Source organism: Daldinia loculata (genome assembly GCF_022478755.1).
Source record: "Daldinia loculata strain CBS 113971 unplaced genomic scaffold F4817scaffold_104, whole genome shotgun sequence".
Lineage (NCBI taxonomy): Eukaryota > Fungi > Ascomycota > Sordariomycetes > Xylariales > Hypoxylaceae > Daldinia > Daldinia loculata.
The window spans coordinates 40,937-57,973 of record NW_026054958.1 but is presented as its reverse complement, the minus strand read 5'-3'; the positions used below and the strand labels follow the sequence as shown (position 1 = coordinate 57,973).

The 17,037-nt window shown below is 46.8% G+C and overlaps 4 protein-coding genes across 4 annotated transcripts; 3 read left to right on the top strand and 1 right to left on the bottom strand.

Annotated features, from left to right (window-relative positions):
* Positions 1-571: 571 nt before the first annotated feature.
* F4817DRAFT_354089 (actin family) lies at positions 572-2,885 on the top strand. Its single transcript, XM_049305475.1, has 7 exons — positions 572-800; positions 899-921; positions 1,011-1,238; positions 1,292-1,338; positions 1,392-1,478; positions 1,532-2,365; positions 2,419-2,885. The coding sequence occupies exons 1-7, from the start codon at positions 766-768 to the stop codon at positions 2,482-2,484; spliced, it is 1,320 nt and encodes a 439-aa protein (XP_049153764.1). The 5' UTR covers positions 572-765; the 3' UTR covers positions 2,485-2,885.
* An 841-nt stretch (positions 2,886-3,726) lies between these two features.
* F4817DRAFT_19711 (uncharacterized protein) lies at positions 3,727-4,175 on the bottom strand. Its single transcript, XM_049298531.1, has 2 exons — positions 4,001-4,175; positions 3,727-3,943 (listed from the first exon to the last, which is right to left on the bottom strand). The coding sequence occupies exons 1-2, from the start codon at positions 4,042-4,044 to the stop codon at positions 3,757-3,759; spliced, it is 231 nt and encodes a 76-aa protein (XP_049153763.1). The 5' UTR covers positions 4,045-4,175; the 3' UTR covers positions 3,727-3,756.
* Positions 4,176-4,866: 691 nt separating this feature from the next.
* On the top strand, positions 4,867-7,115 carry F4817DRAFT_363333 (uncharacterized protein; the record flags this gene model as incomplete). The annotated part of the gene is made up of 5 exons (XM_049306631.1): positions 4,867-5,196; positions 5,247-5,617; positions 5,791-6,075; positions 6,130-6,407; positions 6,457-7,115. 5 exons carry the CDS (start codon positions 4,867-4,869, stop codon positions 6,930-6,932), a joined length of 1,740 nt encoding a protein of 579 aa, XP_049153762.1. The 3' UTR covers positions 6,933-7,115.
* A 2,668-nt stretch (positions 7,116-9,783) lies between these two features.
* On the top strand, positions 9,784-15,947 carry F4817DRAFT_362589 (C2 domain in Dock180 and Zizimin proteins-domain-containing protein; the record flags this gene model as incomplete). The annotated part of the gene is made up of 17 exons (XM_049306543.1): positions 9,784-13,361; positions 13,392-13,481; positions 13,515-13,594; positions 13,625-13,692; positions 13,732-13,794; positions 13,837-13,915; positions 13,952-14,006; positions 14,037-14,133; positions 14,170-14,389; positions 14,432-14,464; positions 14,507-14,603; positions 14,634-14,667; positions 14,710-14,797; positions 14,840-14,889; positions 14,923-15,042; positions 15,085-15,256; positions 15,304-15,947. 17 exons carry the CDS (start codon positions 9,784-9,786, stop codon positions 15,945-15,947), a joined length of 5,568 nt encoding a protein of 1,855 aa, XP_049153761.1.
* Between the last annotated feature and the right edge of the window lie 1,090 nt (positions 15,948-17,037).

Sequence of the window (17,037 nt, the reverse complement as noted above, 5' to 3'; positions counted from 1 at the left end):
TGTAGTAAAGCCGCGCCAGAGAAATAAGAGCAACCCCTTGAACTATGTAGAACAGTGAGAAATAGGCACATCCATGCGAGTATGTATGTAGGTACGTCATGTATATCTAAAGTGCACTTACCTCTGAAGTTGAAAAGATGAGTACTTGTATAAGGGTCGTGCCTACTTCCACTTATACCATTGCCTTAACTCTTAAACATTGATATGCTTTTTCTAAATTCCCAATTGAAATTGAACTTGAGACTTTTAATGTTTATTTTTTATGGACAGATATTATGTAAAGAATAGTGCTTCATAACATGTCATTCACATTCACATTCACATTCACATTGAATATGAATAGAAGTTGAAGTGGATAGAATATTTACGTCCCAGAAGCCATATGGACCAGATCAAAATATACCTTCAGCAATGTACCGTGAGATTATTAGAGTTTGACTTAGTGCAAGTGGCAGACGTGCAGCTAGGGTTCTCAGCTACCTTAGGTTAGGTACATGTACTCAGCCGCACTCATAGCTGGGTACGTACATCTAGGTCCCCACCCCTCCAGCTGGGTCGTCGCACAGCCACACTATACCTAGCAACCTAACCTCACGATAGGCACGTAATTTCAACTTTCCAGTCTACATACATCATCGCCAACCAACTTCAACAGCTGCCCCGCGGGTTGTCTCACCACCACCGTAACGACGCTTCTTTCCCTTCCTCGGCGCTGAGCTTTGACTTGAATCTCTCCGTAGCTTGCGTAGCTCCTATCCTTTCAAAATGGCGAACCAAACCCCTGCCGTTGTCATGGACAAGTATGTATTCATGACCCCGCAATCAATAGCTCATTTGATGCTTTCTAAACATCTCAGAATACGGAAGAAAGTAATGCTAACTTGATTTTCGAACATAGCGGCACGGGATTCTCAAAGCTTGGTAAGCTGGCTTCTCACGTTTGCTCGATACACCGCCATATAACCCTATCAACTACAATCCTCTAACCCACCGCTTCTTTACGATAATAGGTTTCGCCGGTAACGATTCTCCCTCGTTCGTTTTCCCAACCGCGATAGCTACGAAAGGAGGAGCAGGCGGTAGCGGCGGGACCGGGTCTGGCCGGCCGGCCGTGGCAAACAAACCATCTTTCCTCACAGGGGGTGCTGGTCCCGCAGGCCATCTATCGACAAAACGGGGTACCGAAGACTTGGATTTCTTCATCGGCGACGAGGCAATCGCTGCTGCGAACGGGCCAGGTCAGTCTGATCGGTGGACATTTTATGTGATTAAGGTATTGATATTGGGATAGGCTACGGACTACACTACCCGATCCGACACGGTCAAATAGAGAACTGGGTATAAGTCCCGGACCCACCATCATCGAGTCCAATATTGACACATCACATTAGGATCACATGGAAAGATTCTGGTCCAACTCCATCTTCAAATATCTCCGTGTCGAACCTGAAGATCACTATTTCCTCTTAACCGAACCCGTACGAAGCCACCGTTGATTCTACCACCGCGAATGCCCGCTAACGTACTGTAGCCTTTGAACCCTCCCGAAAACCGAGAGAACACGGCCGAAATCTTCTTCGAATCCTTCAATTGTGCCGGTCTCTATATTGCTGTCCAAGCTGTCCTCGCCCTTGCCGCATCTTGGACATCGGCAAAAGTATCAGACCGTTCTCTCACGGGTACTGTCATCGACTCGGGTGACGGTGTTACGCACGTCATTCCTGTTGCTGAAGGTTACGTAATTGGGTCCTCGATTAAGTCCATTCCGATTGCCGGCCGAGACATCACCTACTTTGTTCAATCCCTTCTACGTGATCGAGGAGAGCCTGACAGCTCGCTGAAGACGGCCCAGGAGATTAAGGAAGAGTACTGTTACGTATGTCCCGATATTGTCAAGGAGTTTTCGAAGTTCGATCGAGATCGTAGTCGGTTTGCCAAGCACGTGGTCTCTCAACCAGGTGGTCGCCAGGTCACCGTCGACGTAGGATACGAGCGGTTCCTTGCCCCTGAAATATTCTTCAATCCAGAAATCTACTCTTCCGACTTCCTAACGCCACTCCCTGTTGTTGTCGACGGTGTCATTCAATCCAGTCCGATCGATGTTCGACGAGGATTGTACAAGAACATCGTGTTATCAGGAGGTAGCACGCTATACAAGGACTTTGGGCGAAGATTACAACGCGACATCAAACATTTAGTTGATGCCCGAATTCGAGCTAGCGAGGTCCGCAGTGGAGGAGCGAAGAGTGGTGGTTTGGAGGTGCAGGTCATCACGCACAGGCGACAACGGCACGGTCCATGGTTTGGTGGTAGCTTGTTAGGACAGACCCCTGAGTTCCGATCGTACTGCCACACTAAAGCCGAGGTAAGTCTTCTCTAGCTTAAACTAACAGGTTGCTGATAACTAACTTGGTGCAGTATCAAGAATACGGGCCGGGAATCGTACGAAGATTTGCTCTACTTGGTGGACCTGGTGGTTCGTAAAGTAAAACTGTCATTTAATTGCGATACCAGATAGAGGGCAAGAAGGTGTAAAGGGTGGACGTGTATTCAAAAGAGCAGCAAACTGATTATTAAAATTATGAATGACCACCAAATTTGCTGTTTGCCTTTTTAATGTCTCGACTAAAAGAAACCTAAAGTTGCTTCCCGTGTCAATTCCCAATATTGGACATTATGGCTATTCTATCCGAGCCTTGTTTCGTTTCAATATATAGTAAGATCTTATCTGGTTAATTAAAAAACTTAAGGTAGGGATTTTCATTTCTATTCTATAGATATAGATACCTTATAGTTTTACCTCTCGAAGCAGATAACTACTAGATACAAGACTCTGGTAGAAGCTACCATTCAAGAAATATTTAACCAGCACTATAGATCATCTACACAATACACTCAGTAGCACTAAATACTATCACCCCGAGAGGCAGGATTAACCTCCTCATACACTACAGTATAGAACTCCTATAGAAGATCATAAGCCTACTAAAGAGAGGAGCGAAGCGGTGACTACCCACGGCTTCAAGCTGACTCCTCGCACTCGTAACTGCCAGCCCATTCTAGATGATTTACGCCCCTTACCTAGCTACTACCATTCATTGTAGCGGCGCGCCTAGGCTTCCGAAACATGTATCGCCCATACCAATCCTATGGCTTGTATGGATGACGATTTATGACAATAAAGGAAATGCTAATCTCTGATGAATAAGAGACGGCATGTATGTATAACTTACTATCGCCATTGGTCCAAGTGGCACTGAACCAATAGGTCTACTGAGGGTAAAACACCCGTGACTACAAGTGGAAGCGTATCATCGGAGGTCATCCCTCAATTCTTATTGATTGCCGATGAAGCGTTTAAAAATTTAGTTCCTCCAATGTTCGCGCCGCTCATCGTGGGGCTCGGGAGTTATTGGCTGGGTGATTGGGATACTAATAACTACCTAACCTACTTGACACGTCTCCAGTATTTCTATTAAGCGCCCCGTTCCTGGGACAGCGAATAGAGCAGTGTTCCGATGAAACTAGAATAAAGGATTTAGATGCATGGATGGATTCGTGAAGAAAGAAAAGGGGGGCGGTGTGGAAGACTGCACGCTTGGACCCAAGAATAAACCTGGGGAATCAAAAACATTATATTAACGTCTACTCTTATGCTCTCGCCCTTTATCTTTCCCATGACTTCCTTCTATTATAACTCCTCTTTTCGTTCCTTTTATTTCGTTCCGGGGTATATTTTCAATAATATCCGCTTGCCTACGTTGACTTAGAACCGCCCCCCTTTGCTCGCCTTACTAACACATCTAGTTGGGATTCCTTTTTCTTAAGACTGTCTATGAGATCTCCGTCTGACATGATGTTCCCTTGAACAAGCCTATCCGTCGTTGTACTGGGGCGACTGGCGAGATAGTATTTCATCATCTCGGAAGATGCTCGTCGGCTTCTATCGCGCCGCTATGTTAGCGAAGAGATTTTGCTACCAAGGCAACCTGCTACTTACTGGTCGCTGGAAAGTTGGTTTGACGAGATTGTGGCTTGAGACATAGTGATCCCTGGACTTATCCGCTGTCTTGGGGAAAAGCTTGGCAGGATGCAAAAGGAGTTCCCCGTGAGAAGGTAACAGTGTAACTGCGGTTCCCTGTATGGTCGGCCAAGACAAAAATCTCTACAAAGTAAGAGGTTCTTCAGGTCTTGATTCCTCTAATGATTCTAGTTTGGGTTTGTCTACGGAGACTCATTATACTGGCCTGGCCTCCGCCGTCATTTTATGGATGGCCACTATACCGCGCGCTGAAGCGCGATAACGATGTTAAGATTTTGCTCAGACTACCTACATCGCTTGCGAGCTATAAATCCTCCCAAGGAGGGATATTGGCTTAGCTACGTTCCGCGCGACTTTGCCGTCCTCTGGGTAATGCACAGGTTAGGACTTCGCGATGCTGGGGCCTTAGGTGTTGGATACGCGAAGGCGTATTGCACACAATGCCGGTAAGTCCTATTGTGTTGCGCTCCCGAGGGTATTCTACGCAATCAGCGTCGAGCACGTCAGCATGCGTGATTGGTAGATTGTCAGCTTGCGCATATCTCCACCTCGTTTTGCGCCGTTGCGCAAAACCGGTAGAGTATAAGTATTGCGTACTTTGGTCGGGGAGATCAACGAAATATAGCGATTTTACTTCGTATATCTTAACTCTCCCTATTTCAACAGAAATTGATATATCCAAATATCAGGGACACGAAGAAAGTCATTCTGCTACTACCATTACTACTTCTTTGAACCTGGCCCTTTAATTGTCAATAAATGCTGCCTATAAGCGACTATTCTATCGTCACCTGCGTGATGACTCCACATTATATCTAGGAGAGATGCTTCAAACTGCTCACAGCCTTCACCTAGAGAGCTCTGTTCCTCACTGTCACCTTTATCAATATCGCCACCGTCAGTTGCACGAATCTCTTCATACTTACAACTTGGCTATCGGGCGGGTAAAACCGAACCGTCACTCCCAAACCAACTATTTTAATTCCTTTCAGCACACTTGGGACGCGACTACGAAGAAGCTCGTGGCCCAGTGGGAGCGGATCAACCCCCGTCGTGAACATCGCCTCAAGCGAAGCATGGTCAAGAAGTTGACCTTATCCAGGAGTGACTTTACCAAGCCGCAGATACCAGAACCGACAAGCGCCGGTGACTCGGTAAGGCTCCCATAAGAGTCGAAATGAAACTGTTCTTACCGTCGCTTTAGCAGAGTAGGATAGCTTGTCCCGACCATATTCTAGCTGGGGACTCGCTCATCGTTAACAATACTAGATTTGTCAATCTAGACCCCGAGAAATGTCTGGGCGAGCTTAGTGTATACAGGAAAGAATTCAGTATACAGCACGAAGGATCTAATCCTGGGGAATCATCACAGAAGCGATCTAGAGTAGCCGGTCTTATGGAGGGCGAAAAGCAGACACGCGCTGCTCGAGAACTCAGCCATTGCCGACTCAACCACGAAAGTGAGAGAGGACTGACACCTGATCAGTACGTGGCCATCAAGAGACAAGAGGGTGTCGCGCTTGTAATGGCTAAGTTTAACCGGTGGCTTGATAAGAGACTCGCAATTATCTCCTGGTGAGTATGAACGATTTTCTCTATTAGATAGGGGCTGACCATCGTGTATAGTATGTCGCAGCGCGTTTTCTTGCTCATTAACCCCCTTACTTTCCTATGAAAGTAATGCTCTAAATTTGGATAAGTCATTAACATTAATAAGATGCATGTGAGGCATCTGAAGCTTCGGGCAGCTCTGCTGGTAGCTCTAAAGGTGCAGAGTCTGGAAGTGGTAGTTCTGAGCAAGGCCAACCAGGCCGTTCAACTCGAACAAAACGTCGATTGGGTGGAGATGACCAGGATAATTCTTCGGCCGGGGGCGATGAAGGTGATCCGGATAGAGGCGGCAGTAAGCGTGCGAAGAAAGACACGGAATCGGAGCGAAAGTTCGCTTGCCCTTTCTACAAAAACGACCCAAAAGCGCACAACAAACACCGAAGCTGTGCCGGCCCAGGCTGGACTTCCCTGCATCGCTTGAAGTAAGTCTCCCAAAGTAATGATGTGTATATTACCATACTGACAATTCGTATAAGGGAGCATCTTTATCGCGCTCACCGGTTGCCGAAACATGTTTGTCCTAGATGCAATGATCCCTTCGATGATGCCAAGGATCTAGCTGAACATCTCCGGGCTGACGTGCCTTGCGAGAAGTTAGATGTAGTTCCAATGCTACAAGGCATCGATGAGGCCACCGAAGCAAAGTTAAAAGTGCGAAGGAAGAACTGTCCCGGCATGACTGATGAGCAGAGATGGGGAGAGATTTACAAGATCCTGTTCCCAAGTGCTAACTTCAATGCTATGCCAACTCCATGTAAGCCAATCCAAGATTTAGCAGCGTGAAAGTGTTAACCATCCGATAGATTATGACGGCAACGATTCCCTGGGATTCTCCAAACGTGCTGAATGGAAGAAGGTAGAGAAGCGGCTCAGAAAAGAGTTGCCTAAGTTTGTACAGAAGAAGGTCGAGAGGTCATTCGAGAAAGTTCAGGCTGATATGCTGGTCGGCCTCCCTGACATCATTCGTGATGGTCTATTCGAGTTCTTCAAGGACCTCCCACATAATGATTTGTCGGCATCGGCAACCCCTGTTGCAACTCCAAGGGCTCGTACGCCTAGCTCCCCTGTCGCAAGGGAACAGCCCGCCCTGACGAGTGAGGAAGACAAGGACGCTTTGCTGGACATGTCGTACTTTCTAGACCCTACATTCGATGAATTTGACATGAACCAGTTTGACTTTGGCAATGCTAACGACTGCCACCTTTTCGACAAGTACTCGGACTCTGGTTATGCTTCCACGAGTACTGGGAGGGACGGTACCGTCGAGGCAGATATTTGAGGACTTTGGAAAATAGATGTCTAGCTGTTCATGTGCGACTTGGCAAAGAACACTTCTACACTCCTTAATAACGATTTCTTGTGTATTTCATCTTGTGCTCGTAAGTGTTGGAATATGATATACTCAAAATACAAGGACTGGAGTGTGTTCATTACCTACCTGTTCCCGTACGAACTCGCCTCGTCTTAACATAACTCATCCTGACGTTGTGATTTTGCAAACTAATCTACCAAAAATAATATAACCGGCAAAAAAGGAAATCTTTGAGAAACAAGAACTTATAGTTGCAAGGTCGAGTTAAGCTCTAAGGCTCGTGAAACAGGCTGCGTTTTTAGAATTGGATTGCTGCAGCAGGTATGATATACGTTAAGGATAATTCGTCATCCTAAATGGGAGAGAGTATCTTAATGGGAGAGAGTATCTTGTTGATAATTGGATGTATAGTGAGTAGGATAGGATGGCTAAGTATTCTACTAAGAGAACCAGAATCATAAAGCGACCAGTTTCTACTTGTAATTGATATACACTGATGTAAGACAACATGGGGCCATATGCAGTGAGCCTTACGTATAGCACCAATACCTCCTATGCACTTGTCGGTATGCATGAATCCTGGCAAAGCTTATCGGTCACACCCAAAAGTTAATCGCTCCTGGATAGGTACCTTTTTATTTATACTTCTGAAAGGGGTGCGTTGCGGGAACTAGAGGCCATTCGATTCTCCCAACCTTGCTGCTTGAGGCGTAACTAGCATAGCGGCTTCAAGCTTATAGGTAGATCCTATCCGATATAAGATGATATGGTACTGAATAATAATATCTTCCTCGAGGCAAAGGGGATATAGTGACGTCAAGGCTATAGTATTCCTTACCTTAGGTGCCGGGAATTATGTTGACGTGCTAGAACACGGGAGCTAAAACTTATATTTAGGTAATACTACGCAAGCCGCGCCGCCCTGGGAGACAGCTCGAATCGAGTTGTGCCAAACATGGTTGAGGGTTGAATATAATTTATGACATGGCAAGAATCGAGGTAATACGTGTAAAGGGGATTCGGCCCTTCAGCTCTTGGGCAACTCTAGTATAACAATAGAGTAAGGAGAATAATTAGTACAGACGTGATTGTATTGTCATGGGAAGAGTGAAATATATGAATCATGTTCAACTCTTCTTACCGGACTGAAATGCTTTAAGACATTCCGAACTAAATAAAACCTTGAGCTAAGATATCTCGGGATGATATGGCCGAGATGAAATCTATGAATGGGGTCTGTTTGGGTGTACTGGTGGACGGCGAAATGTTCTGTGGATGGTGTCCGACCCAAAGTTAAAAGATCGATAATTGGGCATAAAGCCGGCTTTGCTTCACATGGTTAACATGTCTAACTTGTAACGTTATGCTTCGGCGGTGTTTTCATTATTATGCAAAAGTTAGACGTGTCAGAAAGGGGGCGAAATAGCGAGAAATAATGTAAATAATGTAATATGTAAGTATTAGATGAAAATACGATAACTAGGATGACAAGACTCGGGTAGGAAATTTGAATGCGCCGTTGGTAATTCTCCATGTGGTTGCCAAGTCTCAAAATATGTAGCTCTAAATGAAGTTCGCGTGTAGAAGTGGTACCGCAGGCGTCCGGTACATATCGAGGTGACCTTGTGATTTTCTGTTGTTAATAACTCCCAAGGTTAATTACAAGTTGTTATTAGTTGGAGAGTTGATGGATCATGGGCGACGATTCCCCTCCCGTGGCGCCGTCAGTTTAATGTGCTATGTGGGCATTGACCCGCTCTAAATTGTTCTGCACTATGTAAATTCAAAAGGGGAAACAGGCAATATCTATGTCGCTAGTTCCGTACAACGGCGTAACATCGACGCTAAGCTAATCTACTTAAGTACAAGTAGTTTAAGTAGTAACACTCTGCCCAACTATCTCGGCAGGGTCTCCCAAGTCTCAGAGCTGCTTCCCCAGTGCCCAGTGGCTCGATTCTCCTGCATCGCGCCTGCAAGCCATGTCTTTTTCTGTTTGTCTGTACCTAACGTAGGTAGGTACGTACAGAGCCAGGGGTTGAACGGACTACACTAAATTTTTTATCCTCTCTTTAGCAACCCCTGTCCTTCCCAATCGCAACCTCTCGTTGGCCCGTCCTATCGCAATTTTGCAGGTACTATCAAATGTATATACTATGTTAACGAGATGGTGAAGCTTGTAAGCTTGCAACTCGAATTGAAGGCTCCCCCCCCTTGTCAAAACTTTGTTCTTCTATTCAGTATCAAAGTTCTTTACTGCCTATACGAGAGGTAAACCCCGGTAACTCTATTGTGTGAATACCCTCTTTTTTTAACCTTCTGCTGGCCTTCGTCTTAACTGCAAGCTTCGACTATCCGAACAATTACTCTCCTTCGTCAACGGCAATTTCATTTGTGTGATCTTTGATACCCCCCATCCTCTTCTATCATCTTTTTGACCTGTTACAATCTTCTAATGTTTTTTCCCCTAACTTGAACTTCTCTCGGGCCCCTAGTACCAAGCCCATACAACTAACCGCATCACGATTTGCGACGACCGATCCAAATTCAAATTCAAAAATAATAGTAGACCAGCCGTCTCATGAAACGAACTATCCAACCATCGTCGTCACTCCTTCATTCCTAAGTCTACCTGCGACGAGCTACCATTTGGTCACTCGGTCACCTGTCGCCCGCTGTTTCGCAAGTGAATGAATTTCCCTTGTTCCACTCGCTACCGTCCGTACGTACCCGCGTAAGAAGCTAAGATCGGATCCTACATCTTTCGCTGCCGCCTCATGCGGTTGACCGATCCGCAGCTACGGTGCGACCAACCGCCTCAATGCCCTGGCAACCTTTGCCTCGTATCGCCTTCGCCGTCGCGACCTATCCTTTCGAGACCAAAAACGAGAACGAACTTCCCCTAGAGATTGGCGATGATCTATACATTATCGAAGAGACCGCAGACGGCCAATGGCTACGGGGGTATCTGTTGGCGCCTCCCTCGCTTCTGGCTGGCCTAACTTCCGTAAGGGGTCAACCTCTTGAGGCTCGTGTCTTTTCCGGCATTTTCCCACGCACATGCGTTGAGATACGCGAGGTGCTAGATAACGGAGACGAGAATTCGGAAAATAGTAGTAATTATCAGGGAGATGATGATGCGCCGCCTATCGGGAGCGACTCTGGCAAGAGTGGAGTGGCCTCGAGCACGAGGAAGTCCTACTTTAGAGACCTAGAGGGTGGGAGTAGTCTGCATAGACCGAATGGTACTATGTTAGGTGGTGCAATCACCCGTGCTTCCGAGTTAAGAATACGCGAACCTGGTGCACCTAGGCCAGCCGCGCCGGTACCAATGCTCAGGTTGGGGGACGAAACGCCTACCTCTACTATGGAACCTCTGGTAGACGAGATCGCGTCATGTCTACGTGAATGGCATTCGACTAATTTTCACGAGCTATTGCTTACAAGGCAATATACTAAACTTGACAAAGTATCCCAGCTAATACAAGCCCTGGACCTATCGAGGAGACAATTTCTACATAACCTTCTAACAACTCGTGAATATGATGCATTGCGAGAGAGGACTGTCTGGGACCTGGTCAGGGGAAATAAATTATGTGGTGGAGAGGTTATTGTGCGAGATCCCAATGAAAGAGGAAGAGTTTTAACTGGTGACGATCCGGTTGTGGAAATCACCAAGTTGCAGTCGGTTATGAGCTTATTAGACGAACCACCGCAGCCGCAAGCCGAACTGTCCGCATTACACCATCTAATGGTCGATATTAGGAGCTTTGCTGGTTCCTCCAACGAACCCACAACGTTGGTACTGTACCTCGTTAGTAAATCAATCGGAGGAACCCTCACGAGGCTCTCGGAAAGCTACATAATTGAAGTACCATCAGGTGGTACGATGGGTTATTTGACCAGAAATCCGCAGATGCGTACCTTATTTACTGATTTGACTTCCGCTGATATCGGCGATGGACCATCCGCCGACTCAGAACTATACCTAATTGTCAAGGTACGCTCCCCACAGCAGGTAATATCCAATAACCCTATCTCGAGGTCAGGTTCGTTTGGTCAACCTAATACGCCATTTTCGAACAACAAACCGTCCTCCTCCGGTGGTAAGCCCTCTAGGAGGAGCTTTATGTGGGGAACTACGAGATCTGCGTTTTCTAGAGGTGGAACAAAGCTCGATGCCTTATCTGAACAGCCGGAGGACCGGCCTCGAACGGATACTCTCGAGAGCAGAGATGGTACGATGCCTCCGAGTACTGCCGGTTCGAGGGCAGGACGCCAATCCTTCGACGGACCACAGCCAACGCAGATGTTGGCGGAGAGAATGGTGGGCATGGGTGTACTGGGGTTGAACTCGATCATGAAACAGGATGAAGAGTCAGAGCATGTGGTTACCGTTTGGTCACCATCCGCGAGGTTTACTACTGAAAAGCATGACAGCGCTGACGGATGGGACGGACTGGTTCGTGACCTTCTGGAAAGCAAATCAGGCCACTACGAAAAGTCTAGGAGGGCAGAGCGATTACAAATTCACCTGAAGTCTTTCAACAGCCCCGATGCAGATGCTCTTATCAAAACGACTCCTACTTTGCTTGCTGGCATTAGTAAAACTAGCAAGATGGGATTCTCTGGCGCCCCGACGAAACCTCGGTCTGACATCTACGTGACAGTCACGGAAGCTCTTCTAGCTCGTCAGAATCTAATCTCGCGTTTTGGAGCTGGTGCAACGAATATATCCAGCAACGTGCACGGCAACAATCTTATAGTTTCCTTAGAAGTCCGGCGGCAATCAGGAGAGCGAATTGAGGATTGTATATACGCGTCTTCAAATTCGGAGCCAATGACTACATGGCGCTCATTTGCTGTAGAGCGTGGCGAACACTGGGATCAAACTCTTCGACTCTCGCTCTTGCCCGCTGATGTTAGTACATCAAATGTCGTGTTCACCGTTTCCGACCTACCTAATACGCCTTTTGCAATTGCGTACATGCCCCTGTGGGATCAACAGGCGTTCCTGGGTGACGGCCCGCATTCTCTACTCCTCTATAAGTTGGACGAGTACACGCAAACCGCACAGGCCGGGCCGACAGGTAGGGGTGGGTATCTATCTCTTCCCTGGAGCGCTCGTAGCGACCAGAGTGATGTCACCGGCCCACTTGCAACTCTTCGAGTTGATACGTATCTCTGTAGCACCAGATTCTCGCAGGATCGAATAGTCCTTGGGTTATTGAAATGGAAAGAGAGTCCCAGAGACGAAATCCCAACGATGTTGAAGCAACTCGTGTTTGTGCCTGAGATTGAGGTTGTCAAGTTGCTAAGCGATGTTCTAGATGCTCTCTTCGGTATTCTGGTTGAGTATCAAGGCAACGATGAGTACGAAGACCTCGTCTTCACCGCTCTTGTTCGAGTTTTGGGCATAGTCCACGACCGTCGGTTTAACTTGGGCCCTTTGGTGGATCACTATGCTGAGACTAGGTTCAACTATCCCTTCGCCACGCCCTGCCTTGTCAGGTCCTTCACACGGCTCCTTACAAAACCAACCGAGTCGGAGACTGCTCGGAAGCTTAGGGCTACCCTTAAGGTTGTACGCCATATCCTTAAATTCATCACGCATGCGAGAGGCCAGCAGAAGGTTAAAGAGGCTGGTATTGGCATTACCGGCAGCACGGCCGGCTTTACTCGACACCTGCAAAGTATATTCAAGGCTCTTGATTCAATGATGCGAAGCACTGCGCCAGTTTTGGTCGGAAGTCAGACATTGGCTGTACAGCATTTTCACACCTGGTTGCCTGAACTTACCGGATTATTAACTACTGAAGAGATCCTTCACATAGCCATTGACTTTATGGATTCATGTGCCCTGGTTAAGGGTAAGCTGGTGCTATATAAGCTAGTTCTGATCATCAACTACTCTAAGTTGGACTTATTTGCTGGTCCGGAGCAACGATCAGCTCTCTGTGCAAACACGGTAAGATGGATTGCACCACATTGGGGTCGGACGGACGATGTCACAGAGCAATGGAAGGAACAAGTTCGCCTTTGTTGCTCGGTCCTAGCTAGCCAGGTCGATCATCTTAATTCTGAGATCCCTGACTACATACCGAAGATTGTCGGCTCTTACCTATCTATCCAAGCTACGGAGCTGAAACCCAAAACCCGATTTTCAATTTTGTTTCCAATAACATACCCTTTCCCGAGCAAACAGATACCTGGCGATGCTGTTCAGTTTGACGAGGCTTTGATCGAATTGTCGGCAATTTTATCTGCTCTTTCGAACTCACCCAATGGAATGCAACTTGAATTGGCCGCAGAAGATCTCACTAGCCTCTTGAAGAATACACTCCACGTGCATACAAGTATATTGCAGGGAGAAGCTTTCCCGTCAAGTTGGTTAAGTGTGTACATCTACCATCACAAGTCAACTATGAGAACACTACAATATCTTGCAAGCATTCTCCTGGAATCCTTTTTGCCTCACCCCGACGAGGCCGAAGACTTCGATACGGAGCTGTGGCGGATGTTCTTCTCCACACTGCTAAAACTAGTCGGCAGCGGACACTTGGCACTCGAGACCTTCTCGGAACAAAAGCGAAGAGCAGTTTGGAAGATTGCCGGTGACGTTAGGGAACACGGTGCCGAGTTGTTAAGGCGTACCTGGGAAGCTATTGGTTGGGAGACAAGCCCTGATGAAAGATCCCGGTATGGGTTAATAAAGATGGGCGGTTATCAAGTCCAATACGTCCCTACACTGGTTGGTCCTATAGTTGAGCTTTGCCTAAGCGTTCACGAAGGACTGAGGAGAATGGCCGTCGAAGTTCTCCAAACTATGATCGTCAGCGAATGGACACTGAGTGAAGACCTGTCAGTTATCCAGACAGAGATGATCGATTGTCTGGATGGATTCTTCAAAGATAAGACCATGACTGAAAGTATCTTGCAAAAGCTCTTCATTAGTGAGCTTCTTGACCGATTTGAGCCATTGTCGCTAGTTGGAGGCGATCCACTATACTCTGCTTTAAGAAGCTTGATCGAGACAATCGCCGAGTTTCTGGACCTTCTTGTCGCCGTTCATAGTGGAGATATCACGAGCGAAGCTTCTCACTTAATCAACCGCCTTCAGCTCATGGAGTTTCTCAGAGACATGCAGAAAGAGGAGATATTTATCCGATACGTCCATCAACTAGCGACTTTGCAATTTGATGCCAAGAATCATACCGAAGCCGGACTAGCCCTTCGTCTTCATGCTGAGTTATACGATTGGGACCCTTCAAGGCTAACACCTGCCTTACAAGACCCAGATCTTCCAGAACAGTCTCATTTTGAACGAAAGGAGCGAATTTACTTCGATATGATTAAACACTTCGAAGACGGAGAAGCTTGGAGTAGTGCGCTCGCAGCCTATAAGGAACTTCAGGCCCAATACGAGAGTAATGTTTTCGACTTCGCTAAACTTGCTAGAACCGAAAGAGCTATTGCGACCATTTATGAAAAGCTGGCAAAGAGTGATAAATTGGTACCAAAATACTTCAAGGTTATATATAAAGGTCTCGGATTCCCTTTAAATCTGCGCGACAAGGCGTTTGTGTACGAGGGCTCGCCCATCGAGCGGACGTCAGCCTTTACAGACCGTATGCAAGAGCAGTATCCAGCAGCCCAGATCCTTACGTCTAGTGATGTCGACAGTGAAGTTGAAGGGCAATACTTAGTCATTTCAGCCCTCAGCCCTCATCGCGATCTAAGTCATCAGGTATTTCAGCGCACTAGAGTCCCACAGCCTATTCGCGATTATCTCCTTTCGGCTCATGCACAGATGTTCTCAGTATCGTCTAAGCGCAGTACCAACGGACCCGTTGATACTCACTATGCTGAAAAGATAGTTTATACTACGGCTGAGCCCTTTCCTACCATACTACGGCGTAGCGAGGTTGTGGATACCCACACTATACGGTTGGGTGCTAAGGAGACAGCCCTTGAACGAATTGTGCGGAAGACGCAAGAAATGACAGCCGTCGAGAAGAAACTAGCCGAAGAAGAAGATGAAGAAGTTGCTCAACTGATGGTAGATGCTATTAGCATCTCGGTAAATCCTGACTCGGATAGTAGTGTTGCCTGCTATCGTCAGCTTCTTCCTACCCCGCAGTCCGAGGATGATGAGGAACCAGAGCTAGACCAACAAGAGAACGCAATCAAGATGGCGCTCGTAGATCACGCAATCATGATTAAGAGATGCCTAGCCAGTTTTGCTCGTAGCACAAACCCTGTCCTCCTGAAGGGGTATGAGGACTCGTACAAGCGTAAGTAATCGATGCAGGTTTCGTTTAATTTGACTAACACGCCTCAGATTTCTTGTCTACATTCGCACCGGAGATTGCGATTTTCGCACCTGCTCAACCGCCTCGCGACAACGCCTTAGCTGCATCGTCACCAGCTTGGCAACGGTCATCTCCCACTGCAGAGAACCTGTCTCCGGAAGCCAAAGCCGGCGTATTGACGGTACACGCTACCGGTGTAGTAGAGGAAGCATCGGCCGCTCAACCAATTTCTATGAAGCAACGTGGGACAAGACTTAGCTTCTTAGGTGGGAAAAAGAAGGAACCCCAGCAGTCTCAACAGTCTAATGGCGACACATTGAGCTTGCAAACCAAAGGTGACAGCGATTCTAACAGTCAAGTAAGCAGAGGAAAGGATAATTCAAATCGAAGGAGTATATTCCGCACCCAGTCGAGCGACACTAATCCCAGCTCAAATCCGCATGCTCAGCCCTACTCTAATGGTATCGTCGTTGACGCAACCACACCCGATTGGACAGTCGACCGGTCACGCAAAAGCAAGGAGATAGTAGATGTCTTTGAGAGTGACCTTGATAGACCCAATGATGGTGGGATAGGATTTAATTCAGTCAAGAAAAGGCTGAGCTTATTGAAGTTGGGAAAGAAACCGAGCAAACCCAATGGTTTTTTCATGGGTGGGGTAAGTGAGGAATAATACTACACATATCCAAAGATGCTGGTTTGTGATGCTGGAAATACACAAGGACAGTGGGTACTGTACGTGAAGGGATACCAAATTTGATGGAGCAGGATAATGAAAAAGCTTGAGGAACAAACCCGGCGTTCTGGACTATCATCTTGACGGGGCGAAGTGGCGCCGGAACTCAACTACTGTTATCGAATGCCATTTACCCGCCACTGGCGGACTGTTACTTAGGTGTCGATTCCCTTGAAATTTTTCTTTGTTTTTTTTTTTTTTTTGTTTTTCGATAATAGTTATCGATGAAGATTCTGTCTCTTCTCGGCCCATGGAAAATTAGTAGAGTTACACATTTCTGGCAATGAGACATTGCTTCTGTAGTCAAGGAGTATTCACCGATAGATGATCAATGTTACAATCGATCACGGGGAACTGACTTACCTACCTATCTACCTAATCATAAAGACTTGGAACGTTCAGCACTTTATTCCGCACTTTCTATCGCGGTAAGCTAGTTCACCTCTTAAGCTTCTTTAGCTTAATGGCCTAAATAAACCAAATTCCGACTTTGATCTACGAGACCTAAAATGAACCTGTCAACCGATTAAGAGAGAATCGCCGGCGATCTACACCTACCTTTATACCTTTATAGAAACAGTCGAAATTGCCCATGCGCACCGGATAAATAGGAGGAATATTAACTCGCGAGATATATAGGCCGAGGACTCGATAGTGGTAAAATCGATGCCGGAGAATCGACAGCGACCCCTGCCCCTCCACCGGAGTGCACATTAGCTCATAAAGTATCCCTTCGAGACGCCTTATTTTATTTCAAGTAAGCTTCTTGTTCCTGCAGATATTAACTCGATTCCTTGGCAATTATTAGTCTTATTTCTACGCGGGCCAAGACTCAGTACTGAGAAGAAACGAGGAAATTCGTACAAACGAGGATATGGGTTTGATATCAGCGTCCTAATTCAACCTTTTTGGTGGGGTTACTTCAGGTAGATAATGCGATTGGCGCGTTACAGCTAGGGTAAGATACGTGATTAGACGGTCTCGGACGAGCAGCGAGGCAGTTGATCCCGGCTCGCTCTAGCGAATA